The sequence below is a fragment of the Zosterops lateralis genome, assembly GCF_965231275.1.
Source record: "Zosterops lateralis genome assembly, chromosome: 2".
Lineage (NCBI taxonomy): Eukaryota > Metazoa > Chordata > Aves > Passeriformes > Zosteropidae > Zosterops > Zosterops lateralis.
Genome location: NC_139763.1, coordinates 6372664 through 6397265, shown reverse-complemented (window position 1 = coordinate 6397265; position 24602 = coordinate 6372664). Strand labels below are relative to the sequence as shown.

General features: G+C 42.3%; 1 protein-coding gene across 2 annotated transcripts in view; it reads right to left on the bottom strand.

The window, feature by feature from the left end:
- Positions 1-683: 683 nt before the first annotated feature.
- AGPAT3 (1-acylglycerol-3-phosphate O-acyltransferase 3) overlaps positions 684-24602 on the bottom strand; it is an 88074-nt gene continuing 64155 nt past the window's right edge. For both annotated transcript variants that reach the window (XM_083885273.1, XM_083885274.1), the window contains 8 exons: positions 19645-19871; positions 15045-15214; positions 14695-14856; positions 13101-13254; positions 12588-12690; positions 10159-10234; positions 8648-8846; positions 684-7971 (listed from right to left, as the gene is read on the bottom strand). In XM_083885273.1, the coding sequence (XP_083741399.1) occupies positions 7883-7971; positions 8648-8846; positions 10159-10234; positions 12588-12690; positions 13101-13254; positions 14695-14856; positions 15045-15214; positions 19645-19822 (1131 nt within the window). In that variant the 5' untranslated portion in view covers positions 19823-19871 and the 3' untranslated portion in view covers positions 684-7882. The remainder of the gene's footprint in view (positions 7972-8647; positions 8847-10158; positions 10235-12587; positions 12691-13100; positions 13255-14694; positions 14857-15044; positions 15215-19644; positions 19872-24602) is intronic.

Sequence of the window (24602 nt, the reverse complement as noted above, 5' to 3'; positions counted from 1 at the left end):
ATCCACCTACAAAATCCTGTCACACAAAGTTTTGTTTCACAGAGGCACTCTGTCAAGTCTCTCAGAACAGATTCCAGTTTTAGAAGCATGTAGAAAGTGCATGAGCCAGTTCCTCACCCCAAAAGCCCTCTGCCCAACATAGCAGCTCTCAGGAGGGGGACACATCTGAACCATGAACTTGCTCCCAGTGCAGCAGCTGATTGTATCTGGTGTTGGAACACAGTATTGCTTTTATGGAATTCCAGGCTGTTTTCCCAAATGCATTAATGTAGTATTGGAAGAAAAAGAGTGGAATTAGTGACATGAAAGTACATACAGAAAATGCCACCACGACAAGCAGCCTCCAGTGGTGTTTGCAGCTAAAGAGAGGGTGTGTAAGAAGCTTCCATAGCCTAAAGGTCACTGTGATGGCGATTGCTCAGCACAGGAACAAACCACCTAACATCCCCTGTGCCTTCATCCATGGGCAAACGTGTTGTTCCATTTCCACAGCTCTTTTATGCAGTGCTGGCTGTCAAACATTGCAGTGACACACTGCCCCACTGACCTCCCCTTGCCCATAAACCCCACTGCTCACTGCTTCTCACAGGTGGAGTTGTGATGTCTGACACTGGTTGGTTCCAGCTCAAAATCATCATCCTCTAAAAGTGAATTATGGATGCAAGGAGACCCAGCAGAGGCACTGAGGTAAGAAAAGCTGTATTTGCGAGAACTCAAAAGTAACACAAAAAAGTTTCTGCTTGCATACTCTTAGAATGGAAGCCCATCCTCTCCACAAAAAATAGGTCCTCCCACACAGTGACACATGACACCACTCATCTGTCATTTAAGGCAGCTCAGCCCAACCTAGACTGTTCAAAGGGGAACAGATCAGGGAACAGAAAACCTACAGGAGAAACCAAGAACCCAGTGCTTGCAGGGTAGCAAAAAGATGACCCAGGAATGTGATATTATGATGCAAATGTCATTTGCTAAAGGATCACATAAGGGAGAGAGCTGATGGCTCAGGGGACGGAGAACATATAAAGGTACAGTGTATGATGTTGGTGTATGCAGGAGAAAGTGCTTTATCTTCCTAGTGAAAAATAAAAACTTAAAAGATGTCAGATTTGACAAATTTGTTTAATCTACAGGATCTCTCCATACATCTCACCCTACCCTGCTGCAGTGTCAACTTAGATTATACAACTTTGGGGTTACTTTAGAGGATTCTTCAGGAAAGGAAGATACTCTCCCTCCCCATTCTGATCCTTTGGAAGAGCCATGCAAAACTTTATATATTACTGCTATAGGTGGCTCAGTAATGAACCATTCCTCTGCAGTTCTGAAGGACTGGCTTTGTACAGGGAATGCCCATAGGCTTCATCTTGTTCTTGCCTCCCATTCCCACAAAATGATCCATCCAGGTTATTGCTGCAGACATGTGGCCCTTACATGAGTCAGTTCGCAAGACTGAGACCAAAAAGCATAAATGGAAATGAAATCAACCAAAGCAAAAAGAAAATAGCCCTTAGTGCATGTTCAGTTACAAAAATCAGAGTGGCAAGTAGGAAAAAGATGCAGATCTCCCAGTTACATTATGGGCTGCTCATTTAACACTGGAAAAAATTCAAATGCTGGGCAGTCACCCTTTTTCATTCAAGCACAATTAAACCCCCTCTATTCAATCATAGTATGTACAAAAATAACATACAGTTAAATAAGTGTGAATGAGGTTCTAATATACAGTACTTTCACACAGCCAAAGCTATTTTATTTTACAAGACGAGGCTTTTGCATTCATCTTTTTTTTTTTCCTGAAAGCCCAGTAAAAACAGCATAAACTAGTTAAGCAAAATTGAAGAGACAACTTACAAAGTAAAATTTGCATAGCACTGTAAATCTGCGTTTTTGTTTGGGCACAGTTTTCTGTAAAAACTACAGTAGGTGACAGGGTTGGGTTTTCTTAATAGCTTCTTGTTTTTCACCAGATTCAGACAGATTTCTTCTGAACGTCATAAAATCAAGTGTAGGAAATAACTGTAAAAATGTACAAAAAATATATACACATGCACAGTAAATGCATACCCTGTATACAGTTTTATTACTCGTTAGATTTGGCTAATAATGATCATCTGGTGACTTGCTCTCCCCTCCGAATGACAGGTTTGCAACACGTCAATCAGCTGAAGGAGGGCGAGTCTCCTCAGAGAGAAGGTTTAGATTAAAGCTACAGTAACTTGCTGGTGATCTGAGGAGTGAGTGAGTTCAGCATTCAGATGTCACAAGGGACAGCTCAGACACAGCTGAAGCAAAGGGACACAAAGGGACACAGCTTGGCTCTCTGCACATGCACGGAGTAAAGGAGGGACACAGAACCCACTCATGCCTCGGGGAGTGAAGTTTAATTCCTGATTAGGCTCTGCTACCTACTCTTCCTTCCTTTGCAAATTGTGTTTTAGTAATTAGTAACTCAACGTGTTTTCCTTAAGAATGCATGCTGGCCAAAATGAAAAAAGTTGTGTAAGACTACCAATTTTCAGTGGTAGCCCCCACGCTAAGGAATATTTCTAATTTAAATTTTAAAAGTACTATTATGTTCTGATTGCTGCTGAAGTGTCTAATTTTAAAATACATTTTTCTCCTAAAAAGATAAAATGCTGCTTCTGCTAGTGGTTTTGAGAAATGGACTATCTGCACTCAAGTGCTCTCAACAGTGCAAGTGCACAATTAATCTTTCTTTACTGGTTCAAAAACTGGGCAGTGGCTGGTAACTACAGGTATAACATTTTAAGAAACACAGGCAGCTTTCTAAAAGCCTAAAGAAGCCAAGGATCAGAGAAACACATATTTGTCTTAGATGCCAATCCCATGTCTTCCCAATTCTGAAGTATGAAATATTTTCATTTCTTTTTCTGGTGGCTAACACACATGGCACAGACCCTGTAACCCTAACTTCCAGAATGTTCTCACCCTAAACCACAGCAGGTAAATAACACACAACCTGCAAGCATCTTGCTGCAGAGACAATCAAATAAACGAGACAAACAGGGCAGAAAGTGTCCCCGTCTGAAACAAGCCCTTAGGAGGAATTCTAACCCAAACCATGTGAACATGACAAGGGTTATTCTGTAAGTTGTCACAGGGAGGTCTCACATCCACGTTAGAGTCAGAGCTTGCCTCTCACATAGTTATCTCTGCTTTGCAAAGCTCCTGGTGATCACTCAGTTTTCTCAGAGCAAGAATTTGGCCGGACTTGTCAGTGTTCCTGCTCCTCCCAGTGATGCACCTTGTGGACTTCCTCCTCCCTCACAGCTCCAGCATGGCTGTCACCTTCTTCAGATCCCAGCTTCACTCAGCACCAGCAGCCCTGAAGCCACCTGTTATGATCAGAAGGTTGAAGCAGCTGTGACACACTGGGTGGGAGTACAAATTCAGCATTCCCATCACAGGGATGAGCTTCTTTGTGCAGGCACACAGCAGAACTTGCAGCAATTGTCTGCTGGGAATCGGAACCTTCACACCAGGGGACAGAAGCACATGGCATCCAGGAGATGCTGGGAGCTATCCTGCTGCATCCCATCTTCAAAGGAGACCAAGGAATGGATTCTTCACTTTGATCTGTGTTGGCCCCCAGCATGAAACACTTGGGTGAGGTCTGTGCCCAAGCCTGGCTTCAGACTTCTTAGCAAATTCTTCTCCAAGATGCCAAAATATGTCAGATTGTCTGTCGTCAATCTGAAACACTCTGTGTAGTGTGAAGTCAGCATTTTTAAAAGCCTCCAACCCCACATTTCTTCAAAAGGTATATGAAGCAAAACCAGGTTTTGGGGTACAAAACAGTACTTTCACAGGACTTTCAGCAAATATCTGATGGACAGTGACTCTCTTGCTTTCTCATTATTCCAACTCTTAGTAAAAACCTTGTCCCAACTACCTTTCACCAGAAGGACCTGTTTCCAGGTAGGGAGGGCATGTGTGAAAAGGCCTGGGATGGTCTTCTCTTCCCTGTTAAAAGTTTTGCTTCGAAGCAGCAAAGCTGCATTATCACATAACACAAACACAACCCTGTCACTTCAGAGCTAGAGCTGTCAACCAGCACCAAAATTCGGGAAGACAATACCCCAGCCATGTGAGACAGCTGCTGTAGGACTGGCTGAACTGGAAAGCTCCGAATACCTGCTAAGAGGTTGTAACCAAACCATCTGCAGAAGATACAGGTGGGCAAATATACAGACATCGGTGATGGAGACAAGAGGTACCACGTGGAAATGAGCAGACACACACACTTTTCCTGTGAATACCAGGCAATTAGGACACAGGCAGTAGTCGGATTCATTGGTCAGCAATTAAGTGTAGAGCCCTTCAAGATAAGTTAAAGCAGAACAAAGGAACATTGCCCATGCTCTTTGTGCCAGAGACAGATATTTTGCTCAGTGATGCAAAGTCAATTGCAAGAGCACATTCAGCCCACAATGAGCAAGAGAGAACTGTAATCCTACTGAGCCAAGGCCTCTGGATACCACATCCTTCTTCAGCATCAGCTCTTTGTGCCTTCCCAACTCAGAGATGCCACATGGCCAGCAGTCCCCAAACTCTCTCACCAGGTTCTCAGATGTTGGTCAACATGACGCTACTTTGGAACTGCAAATCCCACTTGAAGAGCAGCATCATTGCTGTTGGTGACAATGAGAAGTGCTGCCAAGGCCAAGAGCATACATCTATCATCTGTTCATGTTGGTCTGAGAACCATTCCTCTTCGGAGTCAATGCTGAACTCCATGGCAGTCAGCTTCCAAGTCCATACTGGATAACTAATTACTCCAAACAAATAAGCAATGAATGAAAATTCTGAAAGGTGGAGAGAAAAAAACACTCCCATAGCTGCAAGTTTATTAAACCTAGCACGGTTGAAAAGCAAAAGACGAAAAACATGATATATTTTTGTTTATTATTGCTCTTAAAGGGCTTGGTAGTCAAATATACAAGCTATGCTCTATTAAACCAGAAGAAAATAAGATATAAAATCTATGCTCACTTTTCCAATCCAACCCACCTGCTAATCTTCATTAGTGACATTAACTTCAGCTATTTCCAGTCATCTTAATTTATACATATTCTGTGTACGTGTGCGCGCGCGTGTATAAAAACCCCTATTTGAGAGATAAAATTAAAAATTAAGAGATTCGTGTTGGTTTTGTACTGTTTTGTGCACTGCTGTAGGTTTCAGCTTTTCAAGTGGTTACTGATATGTCTGTTTAGAAGAGCAAAATTTAAGTATCTGATGATGTATTTATTATATTTTCAAAAAGAAAGCATGACCAATAAGTTATGATAAGAAAATATGAAATGTTGATTATTCTCCCCTTGATGTACATGCACTAATCCCATGATCCTGAATAGGGAGTTACATGCACTAAGAGGAGAAAAGGATCCTGTACAGAGAAAGGCTATTAATTCCTTTCTCCTCTAAGCAGCTCCCCTCTTCTCAGCATTAAGAAGGGATTTATTTTGTGAAATTCTTGTCATGCCCATTAATATACTGCTCAAAATGTAAGTATAAAACATAGTCAATGGTCAGCCTGCTTTGCAAGCCTCTTCTGCTAAGCCAGTACAATTTATATATACTCAATATCATCTTCAGGAAGCAAGTATACAGCATTTGTAACAACTTTCTAGGAAGCAAGAATTATACCCATTACTGAATTACTTAAGAAAAAAAAAAGAAAGAAAAAAAAAAAGAAAGAACCCCCCACTGTTCTCAGTCCTCTGGTTAAAAACAGGGAAAAGTCAGAGTTAACTTTACCAGCATTTGGATGTCTGACTGTATTTGAAGACAAAGTACAAAAACATCCAGCAAGGAAAACAGAGTTGCGGCTAGGCTCTGCTCTCCTCAGTTCCCAAAGCATATTTCAAATTCCACTAACATTTGCAACAGATTTGTAGCCCCTCTCTTAGGGAAAGTTTATTGAGGGGACAAAGATGACACACTAACATTGGGGGCCTGGGTACAAGGATTCAGTGAGGTGGAGTCCAACAGGAGACAGACAGAACTCAGGTCATCCTTCAAATGCTCTTGTTGAAAAGACCACAAATAAAAATCAAGTGCATGACAGAACAAGTGATTAATGACCCCAAGTAAAATATTTTTCTAAGTTACAAAATTGCTCTTCCAGTGTTTTTGAAAACAGAAAAACCTGTAGGAGAATAGGTTACATTCCAACAGTTAAGAGCAAATTCGGAGAGAAGGTAAATTATTACTCTCTTATCTTGGTTACTGGAGCAAAGATGAAAACAACAACCAGTTCTTTGATAAAATCTGCTCTTTACAAAAGTGAGATAAATATTCTAGTGGCAGCTGGGTTAAAGATACAAACCCTGAGGGTTAGCTTCTGCCCTCAGCTGTAGATCTGCAACTCATTTCACCCACTTCTGCGAGCAGCCAAATGCAGATTGTGACCTTCAGACTTAAACATACAGGTATAGTTACCATCTGTTTGCAAATATTTCACCAGCTATGCATACAGCAGCAACCTACAGAAATCTCTGAATGTGCATTTGTAAAAAAAAAAAAAAAGGAAGGAAGAAAAAGAAAGGAACAAAAGGAGACAGGTACAGACATGATTCTGAGCTCTAATTTTCAGTGAAGAAGACCAAAATGTCAACAAGCAAAAGTACTTAAAATCCCTGAAGAGACCTTATGCTCTTTTAACAGCACAGCTCACCTTGCAAAAAACTTCACATGAACATCTAAAGCATGATCAAATCAAAAGAGCAGCACACCCTATCCTGACACACACAGGGTAAGGTCCTGGCCCCATCTGAATCCATATTGAAACTTTCATTAGAAGTTCAAGAGATGCCAGCATTCAAAATCTGACTGCTACAGATCTCTCCTTTTCACATTTTTTTGCAAAAGAAGACATTTTGAAAACTATTGTGCTGATTTCTAGTACTGCCTCCCAGTTTACTCTGAGAGGTTGGCTGAACTGGACTTTGGTAATGAGAGATGAAAACAAAAATAAAAGGAGAATTGAAAAAAAATTCCTTCTTTGCACAACTCTAAATCCCACGGTCAACCACTAATTAAAAAAAACCCAAACAAGCCCAAACAGATTCAAAATTATGGAACATGTTTGATGTGAAACAGGGCAAGCAGCACTCAAGACTGAAATAATATTTTGAAATTAAACAGCCTTGAGCAGGAGATAGGATGAGAATTTTATCCTACTGGACCTATTCTATGGGATGTGCTGATGGATAATATGCTGGTTCCAAACTCCACTATCCATTCTCCTGCATTACAGAAGTCTTAAGATGTCGCCTGAAAGTAAAAAGTGTCAGTGTAACATAAAAAAAGGATTTCATCTGTAGCCATGACAACACAGCCAAAAAGACTCTAACCCAATGAACACCTGTCAATTCACTTAAGGAGGGTGTTTTTTTCCTGGCTCATTAGTAAGAGAAGTTGGAAATAATAAACATTACGTTGGCTTTAGCAAGAGGAAACATTCAATGGCTCCTGTTGTAAAAGTGAGTGTAGTGCTCTTGACAGAAACCAGTGTTTTCAGTCATCTGAAGATACATGTGGCCATGGCCAATGCCCTCTTTTCTCCCCCACCCCAAGTCCCCCCAAAAAAGCAAGAAAAATTAGTTTCTTCATCCACCCCACCCCAGATTTTCTCCCACAGCTTGACTACAGTAATCCTTGAACAGGCAAGAAGGTTGGTGCATTCTCTTCAGCCGATGCCTCCAACTTCTTCATTCTTGGCTCAAGTTTTATTCATTAATATTAGTCATCAGTTATTAAGAAAAAGATAGTTTCTAAGTGTTTGTTGTTGTTTTTTAACTGAAGTTAATCGGATACCATAGTCTGGTTATTTGTGCTGAACTGCAGCCGTCAGTTATTCCTTTTTCTTGAATTCCTGGTTGCCATAGCTGGAGCCTTTTTCTATTTCAGTTACTCCTATCAGTCTACGAACTCCAAAGGAAGCTTTAAAATATAACAGAGAGATAAGAGGCACATTAAAACCAGTCCAAGCATCTAGGAAGTTACATGCAAACACACAAGCAGAATCCACAAGAGTTAACCCAATCCCCAAGTCAGCAGTGACCAACATGTGCTGTACGAGGCTGCACAGGGATCACAGGTCAAATGACACCCAAAGAGAGGGACAATCTAGATTTAAAAATATAAATATTGCTTCTCTTGATTAACATGTAGCATGAACACTGAAGTATATCCCCTCCCTCTATTTCCCCTTCTTTTATTGCTAAGGTTCTTTTGTTGCAGGAGTGGTGGGGGGAATTTGGTGGTATTTATGGGGGTTTTGGGGGGTTATTTTTGTGGTGGTGGTTTTGTTTGTTTTATTAATTCACAGAAAAGCTGTCCAGTAAAAGTATTTTTTCCTTCAGGGACCATAATATCAGGCTACAAGACTCACCTGCTGCTACTACTACAGCTTTTGCTTAAAATATGAAGGCAAATTTGCCCAGGTTAAAGCTTTTGAAACAATAAAAATGCTGTACAATAGAAAGAAAGACTGGTGAGTGAACTCCAAATATTTTCCTGCAAGCCTCATTCTTATTGATTAATACACAGAACTTATTAGAGGTAAAGGATCCTGTTATGTGTCACATAGAGGGATTAGCACCTCTGTTTTTATTACCTGCTCCTACAAGTCCCAGGAATGCAAGGATAAGGAGAGGTGATCCACTTGCAAAAACTCCAAAGCCAAATGTGAAGAGAGGAGAGAGGAGAACTGTGGCCCAAAATAGAAAGTTTAGGAGAGTCCATGGTCTCCTAGGAGGTTTAAACTTCTTGCCAGGAAATATACCTTCTTGGTTATACATCTCTTGCAAAGCATCCTGGAGGAAAGAGAAAACAGGTTCATAAAGTCTGCACCAAGCAGCCCAAGACTAGTCAGCTCCAGGATAACATTAAGGACAGTATCTGTGGTACAAATTCATCAAGGGTGCACAGCACCAAATTCCATCACCTGTCACTTATTTGGGCATTTCTGCTGACCATCCAAGTGACCTTTAAGCCTTAAGGCAATTTTGGCACCATCAAAAACTGAAACTTTATCGTCCTCTCCACTCTTAAGTACCTTCATCTTGTCTGTTAATTGCTTAGTAATTTAGGGCAGCTTCAGGCCAGAGAGCAGTTCAGACACTACCAGCCCTCTTAGCTGGGTGCTTTTCCTTCCTGTATTTATTTCCAGAAAGGTCAGCATGATTCAGCAAAAGTGGAGGGAGAAGATGATGAGCTACTGCTCTTTATAAGATAAACTCTCTCCTTAACTGAATCAGAGTTCAGATATTCAAACAAATAAGGCTGAAATAAATATGAAACTCAGAACAATTTGCTGCCTACCTAGAGACTGAGCATAAGCCTGGCAGTGCTGCAGCACAAGTCATCAAAGCTGGGGAAAGCCCAGGATACTTAAACCTTCTGTGCTCTGCTGTCTTCCCACAAAGATAAGCAACACAGAAATCAAGAAACACTTTTCAAGTTCAATAATCCACCACTTAGGGCTGTACAACAATTACAGCTCTCTCCTACTCCCCACAGAAGTGTTAAATCTGTGGTCAAGAAAATAATCATCTAAAGGTTAGAAAAAGAAATGACACAAGGAAAAGCTCTGAGCCATCTGAAGGCATGCTGGGCATGTCTATCAGTCCCTGGCATGGGACTGTCTGTCCCATGTCACACACCACTGCAGAGGTATCACCAGGAGGCAGAAGGAAAGTGACAGTGGGAGAAAAATGAAAGCAAAGAACAATTGCAGCTGAAAGCCAGGACTGGCTGTCCCTGACAGACAGTTATCACTCTTCTCGAGTGCCTAAAAACACCCACAGGGAAAATGGAGCTTTTAGAAATGCATGACAGAGATCCAAGAGCTGAAAAATGTAAAAAGACAGTGGATTGCTATTAGTCTTCCACAGCTCAGGCATATCGCTGAAGTCTATTGTGCTTCCTGGCAATTTGAGACCTCACTACCCAGCCCTCTGCTGCCAAGGGGCTCCTCTGTCCTGCTCCTTCCAGCACTTTGAGGGATGGCTGCTTAATTATACATAATATCCTCTCCATCCAGTGCAGCAGTGTGTATTATTCACTGCCTTAATACACTCCCCTGTGCAAGTCCCAAAAGACAGAAAAGAAAGCAAAGCTATTTACCTTTTCCTGGTAAAGCTTATGAAGCCAGTTTGCAGCTTCCTTTTCATCTTGAGGGATATCTTCCAGAGGAAATCTCCTAGTTTAGTAGAGAGATTAAAAAATGAAAAGAAAGAAAAAATTAAGGGAAAATCCGAGTATTTGATTTTATATCCCTCTGCCAGGGAAGATCTTCCACTCACTGAAGGATATAAATCACAGGCAACACTGTCACTGATGGCAGAGATCTTAAACACAGAGAACGGGGACTTACTAATCTGAGGTTTTAGGTTGGGAATTAGGAGCAATTTAGGACAAAAGAAACCCTACAAGCTCAGAACACATCAGTAAAATAAGCATTTCCCATTGAAACACTGTTCCTCCTTCACCAGATCCACCACTGGCTGATTCCCAGTGAGCTCAGACTGAGGAACTCTGAGCTGGGAAAATCAAACAAGTGGAAAACCCAAGGGTAATGGTTTGATACATTTTTGTAGTGAAAACGTTATTTTGGAAATAATGGGATAATAACGAACTAAACAGTCACTTTATATCATCTCTAAGGAAAACATCTGCTATGAGTGCACTTTTCCCTCTTTGACTCTGCAGCCCCACAGACTGAGGCACAGAGTTCTGGGGGTGTGTGACAATTGTGCCCTGTGCCAGCCCTGGCCTGACCTCATTGAGAACAGGTGCCTTGTCAGAGCCTCTCTGTAGTGGTGAAGAGCCAATCACTCCCTTGCATTCTTTTATTTTCCAACCCAAACCCCTCAATGATTCTGTGAATAAGTTCTAACACGTTTCTAATGATTTCTGCATCCCATAAGCCAGCTGAACACCAGATCTGGCAGATTTACTTACAGGAGCTCTAACAAGAGCAACTGCTCAATTCATGTAAATAATACTCAACCAAAGCTCAGTGAAAAATCATTTGCCGAAAGGCTTCTGGTCAAGTTGCTGTGGTGTTGCTGTCACCACTAGAGGGGACTCACAGCAATAACATTTGGTGATTTCCTGGTTATTTCCTCTGGAGGCAGTCAGGATAAAGACTGGATCCACTGCAGAGCTAAGCTGCTTACCTCTGCACAGGTAACTACACTGCACATACCAAGAACAAGAGCTTATGAGCTTCCCTTCTCTGAGCTACGATAAGTCTGTTCGCACAATAAGGACATGTTCCATTTTCAGCAAAAAAAATATCTGTAAAAATAGTCTCTTTACTCTCATAGCTTCTTCCACAGAACAGAGAAAAAACAGAGAAAAAGTGTAGAAAAGCAGCTTGAGAATATTCATTCCATCCACAAACGTTTTTTATATCAAAATTATCTACGCACAGCCATTTGTAGGGTACAATTAGTAATTTTACCTGGCAACATCATCCTCAACAGAATTTTATAAACCCAAACCTTTTCTAACAGTATTAAAAACTACATTTCTCTTCTTTCCTCCCATTATCCCTCCAAGAAATGAAATAAAATTGCACCTCCATTAGCAAAAAAGGGTATTTATCTGAAGCCTGCCAGAGTTCAGTGTATAATTAATAATTATACAAATGTGCATCCATGCATGTGCATCCCAGATTCAGCTAGATATCCTACATGCATCTGCCATCAGTGTGGAACTACCTCACCAGCTGTTTTGCTTGCTGGCAAATTGTCTGCTCGTTTTCCTCATCAGGAATATGTTTGGCAAGTGTAAATAGTGAAAATTAAACCCCTTACAAATAAGCAATGCCATTTCTCTGTGGACAGCTCCACAGTCATCTTATCAGCTGAGAGAATAAAATGCTCTAGATGTTGCAGCAATACATAGATCAAGGCCAGAGGGGAAAGGTGTGGGGGGAAGGATGAAGGCTCCCTTTTTTATTTTTTTAATTTTTAAAAACCAAGCATCAACCTCGTCACCAGAATACAGAAACATTTTCCAAAGGGTGGGTGTAGCCCCCAGAGAAGCAGAAGCAAACTGTCCAAAGAACTGTGGAAAGAATAACCAGGTCACGTCTCAGGTCCAAACATAAAAGGGAAAAGAAGAAATTCAACAGGATTGGTAGTTTTTATGATCACAAGGAAGCCTTTGAAGCAGAAGGCAGCAAGGAAAAGGCAAGAAAGAGAAGGGGCGGGTGTGCATGCAAATGTCTATGTGCTGCATGGGGTTAGGTGTTAGCAGCTACTCTTTGAGGCAAAGGAACAGTGAGGAATGTGAGCAATGTCCCACCTCATTCATATGATGTCTGAATTTCAGCATTTTTTCAAATTTGTAATCTGCTGATCAAACCATGTGAGTGAGAGAGAGAAACTGGCATGTAAAGGAGCTTTACACCTCTTACTACAAGGGACAGCTGAAGGACAAGGAAAAGTGGACTACAGGAAAGGAAATTACCCTCTGAAATCTGAATGCACTTCAATGTGCCAAACTGTGCATCTTAGGGCTCACCTCTATCAGTACATGCTCACCTTACACACATATCTGCTTCATATTTCTTTCCATAAAGTATTCCTAATAAAGACGGGTTCTTGTTTCCTCTGAAATTTAGTGTTACATCATACACTGCTGAAACTGTTAAAAAAAAAAAAAGAAAACAGGGTTGTTACAGTAGCAGTTCTTTGCAAGCACCTTCTGGCATCTTTGCTTGAGACAGCAACAGAGCCTTGTGCAAGCCTTGCATTAATGATGTCAGAGCCCTTCACCGTTTTGTGTTTACACATCACATTTATCTGCACCAGACCCCTGACACTCCCAGCTCTGTAAAACACCAGATGACTTGATGAACTAAGCAACATAAAAAGGTTTTTTAGTATTTTTTTAAGACTGGTATCTGACAGTTCTGTGGCAATTTACAAATTACCAGCTGACAGGCTGGATCCTCATTACTGCCAGCTCACTAATTGTAACGAACAAAAGAGCAGACTATGCTGTGCTACACAGAGTGTGCTAAATAACACAAGTGCTGCAAAGCTGGGCAGTACCTGTTCCCCTGAGACACTGGACAGCAGTGGTGAAACCTTTGGTTCTGGGCAACAGGTGGTATTTCAGTTTAGGCAACCCCTTGGATTCAGCTACTTCCATACTGATGCGGTGCTTGGTCTCTGTGAAACGAGTTCCTTCACAGTACAGCAGAAACTGTGCAAGACAAAAAGCAAAAAAAAACCCCCAAGGATATCTTGAGATATCAAAAGAAATCCAGCACCACCCTGAATTTTTTTGCAAGGTAAACATCCATGTGCACACACTTCAATTGTCTCATCTCTTCACCAAATATTATGCATAAGCACCAGCTCCCGACTCATTTACCATTACCTTTACATTTAACAACACTTGTACCAAATTTAAGGTGACAAAAAGACAGCCCTAATTGTGGCATTTAGAATGCAGAGAAATTAGGAAATTGATTCTCTCAAGTCAATTTTAATCATGATTTCAATTACCAAGCAGGAAGTCTTGATTTAAATAATCAATGCTAACTACATTTTGCACTTATATTTTCTAGTTGTTCTCCCTAGAGACTAGTCCTTGCTTCTCAGTTGTAGAATCATTAAAATGTATAGATGTGAAGCTCAGGTTCAGTCTTGAGATTTTCTAATTGGTAGGGTTTTTTTCTGTTTTTCTTTTCTTCCCCACACTAATCAGGAAGATACATTCAATAGCATTCATATCCATATATTCAAGCAATTAAGTAGCTTAAAATACATTCTCCCGATTCTCACTTTTTCTATCTTTGTAATGGTAGAAAATTACAATGCATTCACAATATTCTAGTTAAAGGCTTAATGTTTCACTATTCATTTTAACAACTTGTACTGGATAATACTGAAAACTCAGTTAAAATGCATAAAAAGCCTCTTAATGTTTTATAAGCCAAATAATTGTACATTGCATGTGCTGCTATAAAAGCAAATCCGAGAATTTATCAAAACCTTTGCATTCAAAGCTCTAAGAAGGTTAATGGATTGATTACACCACTGTGCTGCTGCAGTGAAGTCTAACAGCATTGCACACAATGAAACAGATGTTTTACCCTTAATTTTAAATAATGTCAAAATAAAAAGGGAAAAATGTAACTGCAGAACTAGATATAAGCTTGCCATTTGTTCTCAGAGACTTTTTGGGAAACCTGTAATTTCACAGATCAACGAACACACTAACAGGAACTTTTTATCAAAATCCATGATCTGTGCACTCCAATTCACTCACTTCTCCAAAAATGATTTTTATTTGTGTGTTTTTTCAGCCTGCCTCAGAAGATGCTATACAGATGGAGTAAGCAAATATAGGCTTTTTAATAGGTAAAAATAAGTCTGGATAAAATTGCTAAGTATCACACAAGCCTGATTTATAAATTATTCTCAAGCTTCTGAACTGTTTCCCAAATGGCTTCCCTTACCAACAGACAAATGGCAGTTTTCTACCAGCATGTCCCAAAAGACTTCCTGAAAGAGAATGGCTTTTCCTGACAACACTTGGAAGTGAGCACACCTTCTCCTGACACACAAAACCACAGGCATCAATCTGTGACCATCTCACTTCTAGCAGCCAATACCAGAGGAGGGACTGAACACTTACCCACATATATTCAGGATAATCAGACAAACGTTTCAATCCCTCAATAACTGTATCTCTGTCCTCTTCCCATTTCCTTTTGCAGAAAACAATCTCAAGGAAGTACCACGTCCAGCCGATGAGGGGCACATAGAGCAGCTCTCTCTTAGCAAGAACTTTGGAACTCTTGGAGAAAAAAACAAAAGCGACAATCCAAAAATGTCATTTGCTGATTTGTGCAACGAGGTCAAACATATTAAAGCTAAGGTGATGGGGGTGTATCTGGGAGCTTAAATGCAAAGAAAGTGTTTATAGATGGGTTTTAAACAGACTTATCACCCTGCAGGGGAAGAGAAAGCTCATGGCCCACATACCCCCAGCACTCCAAAGCGCTCTGTCATTGTCCAGCCGCACAGGAAGTCGATCTCAAAGTTGTGGTTCAGGATGATGATGACATGTTCCTTCCCAAAGGTCTTCACCGTGGCCTCGTCTGAGAACAGGGTGCACTCTGTGCCTGACCACCATTCCAGCAGCATTACCAACTCTAGCAAACATGATGAAGGTGGAGAGAGGAGTTAGGGGTACCCCTTACAGAAAGCAGTTAAGAGTTTCATGCTCAGCCCCATTCACTGCCCAGCCTCTCCTGACTCCCAACACTGTCATCTTCCCAAACCTACCCTGCAGAGATGAAACAAAAACTTGGAATGGTACAGACCAAGCCACATTACCATCCCTAAGCAGTATTTAAGGCATCAGACATATGCTTTATGGATAATTTAGCAAGTTTTTAACAGCGACAAGTTTGGGCACTGCATTACAAATACGAAATTTCATGACCACTGGAAAAAAAGCCCAAAGATTTTTATGCCTGAAAACAGACAGTGGAGCTGTTGATTGCTCCACTAAATGAGCACAGTTCCTCCCAGGTGGAATACAAATTATGCATAGATGCAGCCTAATGTTTTTACTCCACATGAAGCAAGCCTTATGGAGGTAAACAGACCAATAAAGGTCTTTTAAAGGGATGAAGTGACATAGATCTTCTGTGATAGATTTTAATATTAAAACACAGGGCTCTAATTGTTCTGCATTATGATCATCAACACAGAGTTAAAACCAGCAGAGAACTGAGCTAATTTATCAAAATACCTGGGCAAAGACAGGAATGGTAAATTGTGTCTTTCTTTTACTGCAAAAGAATGAGCTCTTTTCCCTCCCTTTTACTCCAACTTAAAAGTATCACAGCAACTCTGATTCCACCCTGAACATTTGTTACCCTTTTTTTATTTTCCACCTCCCCTTTTTGCATCATAAAACCCCCTTCCACTTAAATTCAGCATGCACTGACTAGTTGCTATGGTTAGCTTATTTCCCTCATTTCAGTACATCGAGGCAGATGGAAGGCATTGCTTGCATCATGGGACAACTATAAAAAGTATGAGAATAGTTCATCCTCCCAGTAGGAAGATTTGCTTCCCTGCAAACCACAGTCATTGGTATTTTCTCATTTCAATGAGATATGACTGAAATAAAAATGTGGTTGCACAAATATGGCAGTTAAACAGAGTCCAACCCTCCCCACATGACTGCACCTGCAGGGCTGCCCCTCTGTTCCCTCTATCAGGCTCTGCCAGGAGGTTTTTCAGCTTCCCATTGGGAGATTCTGGTTTTGCCAAACAGGGCAGCACCTTCCTGCACAAGGGTTTCAGATCAGTGGGATCAGACAAGGTCATATATCCACACTGCTAAACAACAGTTTGGGATCCAGTCTTGCACCACACCAGAGAGAAGGCAAACACAATATTTAGGTGAATAATGGGGAAAACCGGTCCTGCTCTGCTGAGGTACAGAGCTCACCTAGCACTGCTTCTTTTTCACTCCTGACCACCTACTCACCCATCAGGTTATTCCCCTATATCACTTTCAGCACTTGCTCATTTGGAGGCGTGACAAAGTTATGCACCTTGCTGGCCAAGAGAACTTAACCCTGGTCAACTGGAAATACAGCAGAGGAAAGACAGAATTGTCTTGTTCCTTTACACCAGGTACAGGTTTCTATCATGGCTTCCCAGTCTTGTATGCTTTGTGATCACTTACCTTTCTTTCTCTGGTTATTCTGGCTCAGTAAAAGGGGAAAGAGGACAGCAAGAGTGTCCTTAGAGCACCTTCCAAGCAGGTGGCCAGGAGAATAGAGCAGTGGTACCAAACACATTGTGGTACTCTGACCAATTTTCCCTTTCCATTGCTGACTGTGTACCAAGGAGGAACATCTCTGGTACCTGCTACATTTTCTTATACAAATTAGAATCACCTGGGTGTGTTTCTTCCTCAAAATCAGGGGAAAAAAATCTGCAGAGGCCAGTGTGGATGACTTTCTGCAGAACATTTCTTTCACCTTTCTCCCTAAAACAGGGGAGGATCTGCCAGAGTTCATACTGAGAGAGGAGGGTTGACGAGCCAAAGGATTAACACGAGGAAACAGATTGTCCTTTACAAGTGTGCTGACAGATGATGTAATTATAACCAGGAGTGGGCTCATTTCCTTTTTTCGGTGTGTGGGTTACAGCTCCTTTGCGTGGCACTGATCCTGCCAGTGCTACAGCAAGAACATCCTTCTCAATGAAGGAATGGGAACACTTGCACTGCACAGGAGAGTTCCTAGAGGAAATAAGCAACACCTGGCTTCAACCATCCCCTGCAGCTGGGCTTTCCACACACCAAAGCAGGTGCCTTCACAGCCTCACAAGCCCCCCCTAGAAATAAAGCAAACAAGGGGCACAGCACATCCCTCAGCTGAAAGTACCAACATTTGAGAGGTTACTTTTTGCAACTAAACCAAACACTCTGCACTCTCCAAGGGTGCGACTCATCCGAGAGGAGCTGACGTGGGAGAGCTGCAAGCACAGACTACCTGTCACAAACTTATGGGTTTATTTCAGGGTCAGAGCCTGAGAGACTTCCTTCCCCAAGTATCCGTCATGAACATTGCATAGAATCTCTCTCTCCCCCCTCTGGAAGCTGGGCTTTATGTATTTGAGAGGTGGTACAGTAAGAACAGAGCCTGGTTTTCAGTACAGAGCCACATACAGGATTACCTGTGTATCCCTCCCTGATATCTGTGTGATACCTGCATATCCCTCACTGATCCTCTGCCAGCTGGGCAGAGCAGCTTCTCTTACAGACCCTGAGCCTAAAACCACAAACAGCTTGGAGAAAGGGAGCAAAATGTAGCATCCAGAGCAGAACAGCAACCTCCAGGTTCCTTGCCAAAAGGCTTCTCCATAGTGAAATATATTTCATTATGAATGGCAACACTGGAGCTACTGCATTTACACAGCTTACCTAAATTGCTATAAATCACAATTGAAGAGCATATTCTGTCAGCTCTGCCACTACAGGCCATCAGCTCCCTGCAATCCCACATAACATTTACATTAATTTTCATACTTTAATTTCCCAATGTGTTAATTTATAACTGGCTATGCACTAGGGGTTATCCTACGTACAACCCAATTGTCTACTCAGCTTCTCCAAGCCTCTTTGAACAATGGTGTGGGTTATTTCCAGTGTTTAGAGGATATAAAACAGCAGCATTAGAAGTCTGATTTTTTCATGCACAATGCTAATTAGGGCCTGAGCCTAAAGCCTTACAGGAGCAAGCAGCTCAAATCCTCAGAAAAGCCCAACTATTAACACAGCAATAGTTTTCAGCATGAGATCAGATTCCAGATTATTAAAAGCACAAAGAAATTCTTACAAGCAAATTTAAAATAAAAACTCCTGTATGTCCCCACTCTCATCCAATCAAACTCATTCTGAAGTTTCTACTAAGCTCTTCTATTACAATACCTTTTTTCCTGACAATTTGCCTGCTAGTCTACTTGATTTCCTCTCTCCTGTGCTTCTCAGTAGGCAGGACAAAAAGCACAGTAAAGGCAGGGACAAGAAGCATAAAAAGAGACCGAACCAGACACCTCAGAGAGTTTTTGTTGATGGTACTTCATATTGATGATTTACGAAATGTGGGTGCCTGTCAGTGGACTGCAGAGCTGTAATTTCAGTGCTCATTCTGGTGACTCATTTACCCAAAGTGGGAGTTGGATGCTGAGCTGAGCACTAAGGTAAGTGGCCGTGCATAACTGGGAGGGGATGGGGAATGGAAACCGATTAGATGATTCACTGCTGAAACAGGAGGTGACATTTGGGCTAAGGAGCCTTCTAAACACTCTAAATATTTTCAGAAATCCAGCCCTCTGTCAAGCTCCGTGAGGAGAAGAAGAAGGCATCCTCAGGGAGGAAGTTTTGCAAAGGTCTGAAAGAGGTGAACAAAGAAGCTGCACTCAGTGCAGAGCTGACCCACGGGCAGAAGAAGAAACACTGACAAACTGCTCACAAGAGGAGACCCTCAGAGATGGAACTGAAGGGTGTAAGGGTGACTGTAAGTCATACAGTTCAGCTGCAGAGACATCTACACTAGATACGTTAAGATAGACTTCTCCCTCTGCAGCCCACACAATAAACTTGGACTCTTTTTTCAAAAAAATTGCTCATATCCTCAGTACCTGAGCCAGTATCACAATTGTCCCTTAGTACAATTGCTGATACCAGATGAAAAGCGCATTGAGACAGAAGTAACAACTCCTATCAGTCCAGGTAAGGTTGGAGGTGCAGAAGAGCTTTACTTCCTACTTTTTTCAATGACAGAGTGACAACACACATCAGATCCTTAACTTCTGTATGATTTCCCAGTACTCCAGAAAAAAAAAAAAAAAAAAAAAAAAGGGCTGTTCTGACCTGCTCTGAAAGAATCTACATCTAACTTATTGTTTCTCTCGTCTCTGTGTGCAGATACATGTGGGTTTGTTTTGTTTTTGTGGCTTTTTTTTGTGGCTTTTTTTTTTGGTTAACAGAAGCAAAACCAAGAAGAACCCCTCCCCAGCCCCACCTCCATCCATCCCATCCCAGCATACTCACGGCTCCACAGGGAATAGGCAAGGCGACAGTTTACTCGGCGATAAAGCTGCTTGTTGAGGGGCCAGAGGACCAGCGTGCATAGTTGAATGAAGTTAATGATCAGTCCACTGACAACAAAAACGAACCCAATGAGGAGGTGAACTATGAACTGGGTCTTCAGGAAGGCAATGAAGCCCATGATAACCACTCAGAAGCGTGTGCAAGGGCCGTCACTCAGAATAACTGTCCTGAAAGAGGGGAAAAGAAAGCAACAGAGAAAAGAGTCAAATGGAGAGTGGATGTACAACCTCTGAGGAAGGACAAAGCAAAACCCCTCAAACAATCCAGGCTCATTCATCAAGAGGAACCCAACCCAATAAACACTGTGCTCTCCAAGCCTGCCTCACGCGGGTCTTCACACAATGAACTGGTGATGGTGTGAATCCATGCCCAAAATAGGAAGGAATCATTATTTACAATTTACAGCCCACCAGGAAAATTACTGTTTGCTGAAGAGACTAATCTCACACCTCTCTTCAAACAAATACCACATAATTGAGAGTTAGTGCTGGGAGGAACACTGAGCCCTGCACTCACAGTGAGCAGAGGAGCCCTGATGGGCAAACAGGGGCTGTATCTTTAGGGATGCTGTCCTGAACTGCAACAGGAGCCTCACCCTGCAAAGAGCAGGGCTGGTCACACACAGCATCAGCCTGGCAAACACTAAGGCATGGAAATGGAAATCAGGTATTTCCACATTCAAAACCCATGCTGCAGCAGGTTTAATAACTTCTCACTTTGTCGAGGCACAGTTCTGTGATCAAATATACCTGTTAGTGTTGGTGAAAAATGCAAAATGATAAAAAAGCCTTAGGCTATGTAGCAGTACAAACTTGATATGGAAAGGGAATTGGTGCAGAATCTTGATTCCACTGAAACAGCCAGAGCACTTAGCTCTGAGCATGTGCCATATTTATACCTGGTGCAGAAAGACTGACAACATCTGAACCAGCAGAATGCCACAGGAGCTTAGACAAGCCTGATCCACTGCAAATCCTGCCAGCACAATTAACCCAGCAAACTGTATTTACCAAGCCACCAAACTGAGTTTATTGCAAACCCCACATTATACAGCCCTGACCTGTTTGACCTGTAGGGTGCTGGAAGCCCTGCAAGTCCAGCCAGGCTGTCAAACCACAGCCTTGAGGTCTCACCCAAAAAATAAAAGCTTGCCCCTGATTTTCTGTCACAGCTTGCTGACGGTTTTTATGCTCAGCTTTAACAAGTGTGGCAAATGACCAGATCAAGCAGTAGATGGTAACAAATACTTTAGACACATCAGGCATCCCAAGGTGATGAGGACCCACTGTCCAAAAATAAAGCCCCTGCCAGCTGTGAGGAATCAAATAATTTTCACTCACCACCTGCTTACAGTGTGCTGCTATTTATAAAACTCTACAGCAATTTTATTCTGAAAGCTTGTTTTCTATCCTCTCTTCTACCAATCAGGTACAGCCTTTCAAGACACAGAGTGCCTAGGTTTTGCACAATTAACATCCATTTGCATCATTAGTAACCTACCCACTTCAGAAGCACATTAGAGAGGGGAAAAAAAACCCAAAAAAAACCCCCAAAAAACCAAGCCTGGTTGAACACAGCCAGTATTGTGCCTACCACAGAAAGCAAAGCAAAGCAAGATGAATACTATTGGAGCTCATGATAAATAATCTAAATTCTCCCAGTGTTTTCCTGTAAGGATGAAAGAAACATTTCTTCCAGTAATAAATTGCTTTAAGAACAGCTGTTGGGAAGCAGAGACTTCTGTTTGAAAGGGAACAAGTGGAGCCCTCCTTCCTCTTCCCTCCCCAAAAGGCTGCAGTTGTCACACAGAGCCAAAACACCAGACCAGTGTTCACACATTGCTGGGTGAGGGAGGCAGCTGAGGCATCCAGTGACTCCCTAGCACTGGGCTTGTCTTTTCCACTGGCACACTCTAATAAATACTGCCAAACATTAAACACCAAGTTCTTTACTTCCAAGACCAGAGTCATTCTCTTCATCTGGTGTATCTCAAAAGCCAGTTCAAACAAACAAGAAAAGAACAATTCCCTCCACCCCTACATGCTGTTTCTTGAGTTCGTACCCTCTGCAGAGCCATGTGCAAGCAGCTTTGCTGATGACTCTGTGCAGTGTCAAACCATTCCAAGGCTGGACTTGAGGATCTTGGAAGCTCTTCCAACATGATTCTATTTATCTATGACAGTCATTAGAGCAGCACTTGCAGCCTTTTGTCACACAGCTTGGCCCCTCTCAGACAGGGCCACAAAGCACACACCAATGGCACAAGGAGAAATAGCAATGTCAGGTATTATCTGTCCTCAAATAAAATGCTTTGGCTCCACTTCCACAGCCTCTTGGCTTCAAGCAGAGTCTGTGGCACTCTGGTATTTGTCTCTTACATTAAGGACATTGCTGTTTTTCATCTCTCCTTACATTGCAGCAAGATGGTTTCTCCAGCTTTGTTAGACATGGAAAACAGGATTTATCACTCTTGCACCAACATCCTGCTCCACATGCTGGGCACCACAGAATCATTAAGGTTGGAAAAGCCCTCCAAGATCATTGAGTCCAATCATTGACCAACTACTACCTCGTCAACTAAACCACAGCCCTGAATCTCACATCCAGTCACTCCTTGAACACCTCCAGGAATGGCAGCTCCACCATTTCCCCAGGCAATTTCAGTGCTTAACAACACCTTCCATGAAGAAATTCCTCCTGATGTCCAATCTGAGCCTTCCTGGCACAGCTTGAGACCATCTCCTTTCATCCTGTTGCTGTTGTCTGATCCTCCCAGTTTCGCTGCTGGATACAGAACCTGCCAGACTCTGTTTTGACAATCCCTCACTTAACTGTATTTGACTTTTAAGATGATTAGAAGTTAACCTTAATCCAGAATCCTTTAGTTTTCTGCATCCCTGCCCATGTGGGCCAGCCAGGCAATTTAGGGACAGGGCAGGAGGCCAAAGGTGGTCAGCAGCTGTTCTGTTACATCCCATGGTCAGGGTGGGGGGAGGATGAGGAAATCAGTATTTGCTGAAATGAGGAAAAGCACCACTTCTGCATTTGACATATGTATTAAGATTAGCTTAATGAAGTATCTAGGAAGTAAACATTTTGTCCCAGTCTAAGACAGCAAGTCTCAGCAACATTAATTTTTTTTTTTTTTTTTTTTTAAACCTACCCATATCATCTGCATTTTTAAAGACCTGCTGGTAAAAATCTTATTTTTGCCCTTGTTTTCCTAAAACACTGTAACTTCTCAGCATTGACTTTTTACCACAAAACCTTTATTTCCTCTTGTACAACTACACTGAGAACCGTGGGGAATTCTAGTACTCTCCCTGCTTTCACAGAATCAGAGAATGATTTGGGTTGGAAGAAGTATTAAATATCATCATATTATTAAATATCGTCTACTTCCAACCCCCACACCATGGGCAGGGACACCTCCCACTAGACCAGGCTGCTCAGAGCCCCATCCAGCCTGGTCTTGACCTTTTATCTGCTCTGAGGAAAAATGCTTTGCATCCTTCAGGGCTCTCTCTCTTATTTCTATGCCTCTCAAGAAAAGGGCAAGGAGACAAATGTCCTGGTGTGGTGGGCTGACCCTGCCTGGAAGTCTGGTGCCCACCAAGGCCACTCTGTCACTCATCTCCTCAACCGGACAGGGAAACCACAACAAAAGTCTTGTGGGTGAAAGTAAGGCTAGGGAAAGATCACTCACCAATTTCTGTCATGGGCAGAACAGACTCCACGTGAGGAAATCAGCTCAATTTCTTACCAATCAAAGCAGAGTGTGGTAATGAGAAATAAAACCACATCTTAAAACACTTTCTCCCAACCCCTCCCTTTTTTGTTGGGCTCAACTTCCTGATTTTCTGTATTTCCTCCCACCCAGCAGTGCATGGGGACAGGGGATGGGGCTGTGGTCAGTCCATTACTCATCCCTGCTCCTTCTTCCTCCTCAGAGAGAGAACTTCTCACACACTTCCCCTGTTCCAGAGTGGAGTCTCTCCCACAGGAGACAGTTCTCCATGAGCTTCTCCAATAGGAGTTCTTCACCAGCTGCTCCAGCCTGGCTCCTTTCCATGGGGTGAAATCCTTCAAGAACAGGCTGCTCCAGAGTGAGTCCCTTGCAGGGTCAGCAAACCTGCTCCAGCCTGGGCTTCCCATAGGGTCACAGCCTTCTTCAGGCTCTCGTGTGGGCTCCTCCAGGGGCTCAGATGGATCTCCAGGGGCTCAGATGGATCTCCAGGGGCTGCAGGGCCACAGCTGCCTCAGCAGGGTCTGCAGGGGAATCTCCACTCCAGTGCCAGGAGCAGCTCCTGCCCCTCTTTCTGCACTGACCTTGGAATCTCCTGGGCTTCTCCTACATATTCACACTCTTCTCTCTGGCTAAAATTGCTGCCGTGGAGTTCTTTCCCATCTTCCTTCTTCAGTACATTGTCCCAGAGGTGGTACCAGCATCTCTGATGGGCTCAGCCTTGGCCAGGGGGTCTGTCCTGGACTGGAGGACAGAGCTGTGTCTTGAAGCCCCATGTCCATGGATTCTGTGGTTTGCAAAAGATACTAATTGCCTCTCAGCAGAAGTCAGAATAAAACCATTCTCCTTTACCCAGCTTTCTACATTCATGGAAGTCCTAATGATTAAACTTCCTGGAGACTTCTACCTCTGCCAAATGTCACTGGAATATGATAAGTTCACCAAGTTCAAAGCCATTAGAAGGGAAAATGACAGAGAAGTGCAACTGCATCAGCCCCATTTCATCAAGAAATCAGGTTTAAAAAAACCCAAATGTACAAAGTGAACATTACAGCATTTCCTGACACATAGCTATTTATGAACTCAAAATTAAAAATTAAGCCACTAATCATTATAAGCTACTATATTCCATTTGAACTCCAGATTTTAATTA